Below are 6141 nucleotides of genomic sequence, written 5' to 3'. Positions count from 1 at the left end.
CCGTTAAAGAGCTCAGACGAGCTACTGACTTGGCGCTTAGGGCTACCAAGCACATGGCTCGGGCAGTGGGCAGGTCCATGGCAGGTTTAGTGTCAGCTGAGCGCCATCTTTGGCTCACTCTCACTGACATTAAGGAAAAGGACAGGACCTTTCTTTTGGACACCCCCATTTCGAGTGACGGTCTGTTCGGAGATTCGGTCACTACGGTCGTGGAGAACTTTCGAGCAGCGAAACAGCAGTCTGCCACGTTTCGCCAGCTCATCCTGCGCAGGGCTAGGGAAGTAGAGCGTCAGCCACCTGCGGCTCGTTCACGCTCGTCCTCTTTGCAGCACCCTCGCGAGGCCCAGCGGCATGAGCCATCGCCTAAGTTACCCCCTCGTAAGGACTGGGGTCCTAGGTCTCACCCACCTGCTCACCCACGGCAACGCAAGCGGATAGACCTGAGTTCGACGGCCAAGGCCTCTCGTTCTCAGGCTCCTAATAGCAGTTCCTGATTCCTCTGCTCATCTTCGGAGGCCAGGCCCTCCTTTAGAGAGTGTGGATGAACCGCACAAGCGTATTCGCCTCTCTCGTTGTGGCCTCCTGACTCAGATCTTGACGGCCCCGCCGCATATTGCGCCTCGGGCAGTTTTAGGTCGAGTCCTTACGACGAGCACCCCCTCAGATACTCTGCGCGTTCCAGCCTTCAGAGTTCGAGAGAAAGCCCATGGGTCATGCGAGCATGGCCCGTTTATGACGGCCTTCAAAGCTCCCACTTTTGGGGTGGTGGGCAGACCCGACAGGACAATTGGACATCTTCCCATTATAGTTTTTCCCGCCACTCAGGTGCTCTGGGACCCTATACGGGAAAATCAGGTGAACGTTCCAACCGTAGAATGTCTAAAACCCCTGGCAGACTATTGGGCCGCGTGGAGACGCCTGCCCGATGTCTCACGATGGGTACTATGCACCGTTCGACAGAGTTACACCATCCAGTTTCGGAAAGGGCCACCTCCTTTCAGCGGGGTCAGCGCCTTGGAACGGAGGTCACGCGCTACCTGCTGCAGGATTGCGCAATCTTCGCCACCGTCCCGCCGTCCCGTGTACGATCTTCTGCTGCTGCGCACCTGGTCCGGTTTCTTCCTGGACCTCGCCGCGCCTCAAACATCGTCCGGGTGTGACGCAAAAAACTCCCGCCGCCGTCACACGGAAGAAAGTTACAAGAGACGATAAGAAAATAATCCCGAAAAAGAGAGCGAGAGAGGAAGAAATGAACGACAAGCAGGAAGATGGTCCGGTAGTAAAGAGGCTACAGCTGACGATGGACGAAACCGACGATGGACCGTCGAACGCGCAAAAATTATTTAAAGACGATTAACGTCCTTCTCGACCGTCACGCTGTTCCATCCGCGTTCTGAGTTTGCTTTACGGTGGGCAGGGCTTGAAGGGCTTCCTGCTTAACAGGAAACTCAAAGGAGGTGTGGGCGGGGCTAGACGGCTGCAGGGGGCGGATCTTGTTCACGTCATATTCCTCCAATCGGAGTCCAACGTGTTTGACGGACAGTCCAACTTTAGGAAACTTCCCAAGTGTTTCTTCGCAATGGTTCCCTCGTTCGCTCGACCCTTACGGCAGCACAGGAAGTGCCCGTACACTCTCTTCCTGCGGAGGAAGTGCTCGGTGAATCTAGAGACGGAGGATATGGAGTCTTTGCTGAAGTCGCACTCGTCGCCTTACAGGGTATATCTGTTCGTGAGGGAATGTCACGAACAGATATACCCTGTAAGGTGACGAGTGTGACTTCAGCAAAGACTTCAGCAAAGACTCCAACGTATCCTCGGGATACGTTGTTCCCGAGGAACTCTGGGGATCCCAGGAAAACCAGCTCCACTTCCTGTCCAACGTGAAGAACTTCCTGCGTCTTGGGAAATTCTAGCGTCTTCCATTGGTCCAGCTGATGTGGAAGATGAAGGTCAAGGCCTGCCATTGGCTGGGACTCAAGAAACGTGTGTTTTAACGCCTTTCATAACTTTGGTTGTTTAAAGCCAAACAGATTGGATTTTTTTTTGTTTGTATAATGAAACAAAAAAATGTCAAAGTAAAATTTGAAATAGAATAATCATTAAATATTACTTTTGTGTTACTTTCGCGTTACTTTTTAAATATGAGCAGGGCTTGATTGTTTTTAATATAAGAAGTTCTATTTATAGCAAATTTAAAAGCCCTTTCACACCAAAAAGTGTAATGAATAAACCTCAGGCCGAAGCAAAAGTAAATTAACGTCTGTACAGCAGAACGCAGGACACTCTTCAGCAATAAAAAACAAAAACAAAGCACAATTGTTAGTTTCTCTAAAGTCATTTTTGCTTATTAGTATGGTTGAACTGGATCATCAAAGGTCAGCAGCAAAGATATTGGTTAATAAAATGGAATTAGATACATTTGTGTTATTTAACATATTTAATTATTGCAGGTTTGCGTCATATTCTGAGTTTGCATTTCACTGTTTTAATTCATTTTGATGAATACTAAATCTGTTTTTTGCGAGTGGGATGAATTAATGCACATCTTAAGTCAGTCATAAGTCGCTGGGGTATATTTGTAGCAAAAGCCAACAATACATTGTACATAGATTTTTCTTTTATGCCAAAAATCATTAGGATATTAAGTAAAGATCATGTTCCATGAAGATATTTTGTAAATTTCCTACCGTAAATATATCAAAACTTAATTTTTGATTAGTAATATGCATTGCTAAGAACTTCATTTGAACAACTTTAAAGATGATTTTCTCAATATTTAGATTTTTTTGCACCCTCAGATTCCAGATTTTCAAATATTGTCCGATCCTAACAAACCATACATCAATGGAAAGCTGATTTATTCAGCTTTCAGATGATGCATAAATCTCAATTTCTCAATTATGACTGGTTTTGTGCTCCAGGGTCACATTTAGTCTAGAACTACAGTAACATCATGTTCACACAATAAATGGGAAAACAAAGTAACTGGCGTTACTTTTTTTGAAAAAGTAACTCCGATATTTTCTTGTAAATTACAAAGTAATCCGTTACTTTACTAGTTACTTGAAAAAAAGCAATCTGATTACGTAACTCGCGTTACCCCCAACACTGCTCGTTAATGATATGTTTATCTTCGACTTCATTAAGACAATAAAAAGGTGCATATGAACTCTGCTTTGCATATTTACATACAAACCCCAGAAGAGTATGAACAGCTCTCAGTGCAAGTCACATCTGTAAACATCTTTTCCTCCATTGTTCGCTGATGCGGGGAAAGCGGTTGCGGGTCAGACTGGAACCCGTGTGAGCCGCGTGAGCGCCGGGACTCAACATGCGGTCTGTTTCTGCTGTTCCTCTGTGTGTCAGTGGAGCGATCTGGTGCGGTCGAGCTCGTCGGGGATCTGTGTTTGGTGGGATATGGAGTCACCGCCGGTGTGTTTCTCTTCTCTCGCGCTGCAGCTCTTTCTGATGAGTCTGAACAGAGCGACCGCAGGAATGACCAGCGCTGGAACGCCCGACAGAATGAAGATGATTGCGTAAATCCAGTCCGGATACGACTTCGTCTCCAGCGCGGGGAAATTCTCCTGGAGACAACGAGCCATAATCATCTTATCATTCTTTTTGTTATTTATTATTCATATTTATGCATTGGTCATATTTATATATTTATTCACTTACTACTTTATTTATATGTATTTTTGTATTAGCCTACTTATATTTTTATTTTATTTGTTTATTTATGTATTGTACTCATCTTTATTTATTTATCAAACATTTATTTATTCATTACTCGTATTCATTTATTTTATTTCTGCCGCTTAAAATGTGTGCATAATATGGTAACAGCAATTTGATTTATTTATTTATTTGTGTGCATTAAACATATTAATTTATTTGTTTGTTACTCATATTTATTTATGTATTACACATTTATTCATTTATTCATTCATTCCTCATCTTTATTTATTATTCATATTTATGTCTTACTCTATTTATTTGATTATTAAAAAGTTAATGCATGTTTATTACTCTTATATACTTATTATGCATTTATTTATTATTTATATGTATTTATGTTATAATATTTATGTATTATGCACATTTATTAAGTTATGTATTACTCATATTTATTTATTTATTACACATTTATTCATTACTCATTTTTTCTTTATATATTATGCATATGTTTATTATACACTGCCTTTGTTTGTTTGTTTTATTACTCTCATTTATTTCTCATTTATTTATTATGCATATTTATGTATTACTCGTGCATTTATTTTATTACTCTTGTTATTTATATTATTTATTCATCTTATATATTTACGCATATTAATGTTTCTTTAATATGCATATTTAATTATTCATATTTATGTACTACTCATTATTTATGCATTGCTCGTATTTATAATTTGTATTTATTTATTATTCTTATTTTTTATTTTGATACTGTATAATGCTTATTTACTTATTTATTTGTTACATTACACAAATTAAGTTTTCAAAAGATTTGGTGTATTTTCAGAAAGAAGAAAAAACATCTAGAAATAATGTTTTTTCTTTCTTTCTTTAAATAGCTGAAATTCTTGGACATTCTCTTGGTGTTTGTCCAGAAATGCAGCATCTGTCATGAAAGGAATATTTTGGATCCTGCAGATCCATTGGCCATTTCTCTTAGTTCTCAGATGTAGTTGAGAGTGATGAGGACGCACCGACTGCGGGTCCCAGGCGATGTAGGTCAGCTCTTTGCTGATGGTGGTGATGAAGTAGAAGAGGAAGATCAGCAGCACTATGAGCGGACTGACCAGTCTCCATGTGGCCTGCCAGAAGAAGTTGGGCTTGTGACCGATCATGAACTTGATATCGTCATTGAATCTGCGACACACACACATATATATCAACAGGTCAGTTTCACCAGATGTGCTCTCAATAAACTGCTGCCAATCTCTTATACACAGTCAAACACCTTTCACACATTATCACAGTTTATTCATTATAGTTTAGAAAACGGTGTCAGAACAAATTCATCTTGATAAAGTCAGATAGCACTGAAGCAAAACATGGTCAGGTCAAAGTGTCTGAATCATTTTTGGTCCCACATTTTTATCAATTTTACTGGTAGTCCACTGTATGAATAATTTTTGGGTATAATATGTCACAGTTTACTTTATTTTGCATTACTCACTTGAAATGAACTATTAGTGTTCTGCACCCACTAGTAAAAAAATGGTATGTGATATATTACAATCAACCAAAACAATTCAGACAGCTGTTAGTATGACAGTATTTACACAACTATCAATACTTAGTCGGGCAGCCCTTAGTCTTAATGACAGCATATAGTCTCCTGGGCATGCTGTCATCCAGCTTCATGCAAACCTGAACTTCAACTTTCAATCCCCAGACTCGGTCTGAATAATTTTTGGACCCAAATTTGTATCCGTTTTATTGGTAGTCCACTGTATGAAGAATTTTGGGGTATAATTTGTCACAGTTTACTTTATTTTGCTGTCCTCACTTACATAAATTAACTATAGTGTTCTGCACCCACTAGTAAAAAAATATCAAAAATTATATCTGGTGTCATATATACATATATCTCTATACAAGTATATGTGTTTGTATGTGTTTAGTAAAAATATAATAAAAAATATTTAATACATATTTTTAAATATACATGTTATGAATTTAAAAACATTATATATATATATATATATATATTGAAACATGAAATAGATATTTAAGTAAATATTCTTTAAGAATAAATATATAAATATCTTAATAAATGTTAATTAAAATATACAAATATTATTCATAATAAAATGTCATTCATAAGATTTTAACATATAGTGATTAATAAAAAAATATACAATATATAATTAAATACAATCAATCAATATGTATATTTTAAAATTTACAATATTAAAAAAATATATACATGAACTATTTTATTATATTTAATGTTTAGTGTACAATGTACAAACAAAAATATATATGAGCACATTATTTGAGCATTTTAAAAATGGGAAAATAAATGATTAAAGATTATATATATATATATATATATATACAGTGGGTACGGAAAGTATTCAGACCCCCTTCAATTTTTCACTCTTTGTTATATTGCAGCCATTTGCTAAA

The 6141-nt window shown here is 38.2% G+C and overlaps 1 protein-coding gene across 1 annotated transcript in view; it reads right to left on the bottom strand.

The window, feature by feature from the left end:
• Nucleotides 1-3362: 3362 nt before the first annotated feature.
• LOC107694380 (sodium-dependent neutral amino acid transporter B(0)AT1-like) overlaps nucleotides 3363-6141 on the bottom strand; it is a 28766-nt gene continuing 25987 nt past the window's right edge. Inside the window, exons 11-12 of the mRNA XM_016494067.1 lie at nucleotides 4713-4875; nucleotides 3363-3584 (exon numbers count right to left, since the gene is read on the bottom strand). Coding sequence (XP_016349553.1) covers nucleotides 3363-3584; nucleotides 4713-4875 — 385 coding nt within the window. The remainder of the gene's footprint in view (nucleotides 3585-4712; nucleotides 4876-6141) is intronic.

This window comes from Sinocyclocheilus anshuiensis, unplaced genomic scaffold (genome assembly GCF_001515605.1).
Source record: "Sinocyclocheilus anshuiensis isolate Anshui unplaced genomic scaffold, SAMN03320099.WGS_v1.1 scaffold2100, whole genome shotgun sequence".
Taxonomy (NCBI): domain Eukaryota; kingdom Metazoa; phylum Chordata; class Actinopteri; order Cypriniformes; family Cyprinidae; genus Sinocyclocheilus; species Sinocyclocheilus anshuiensis.
The sequence above is the reverse complement of the archived record's forward strand: the minus strand, read 5'-3'. Positions and strand labels throughout refer to the sequence as shown.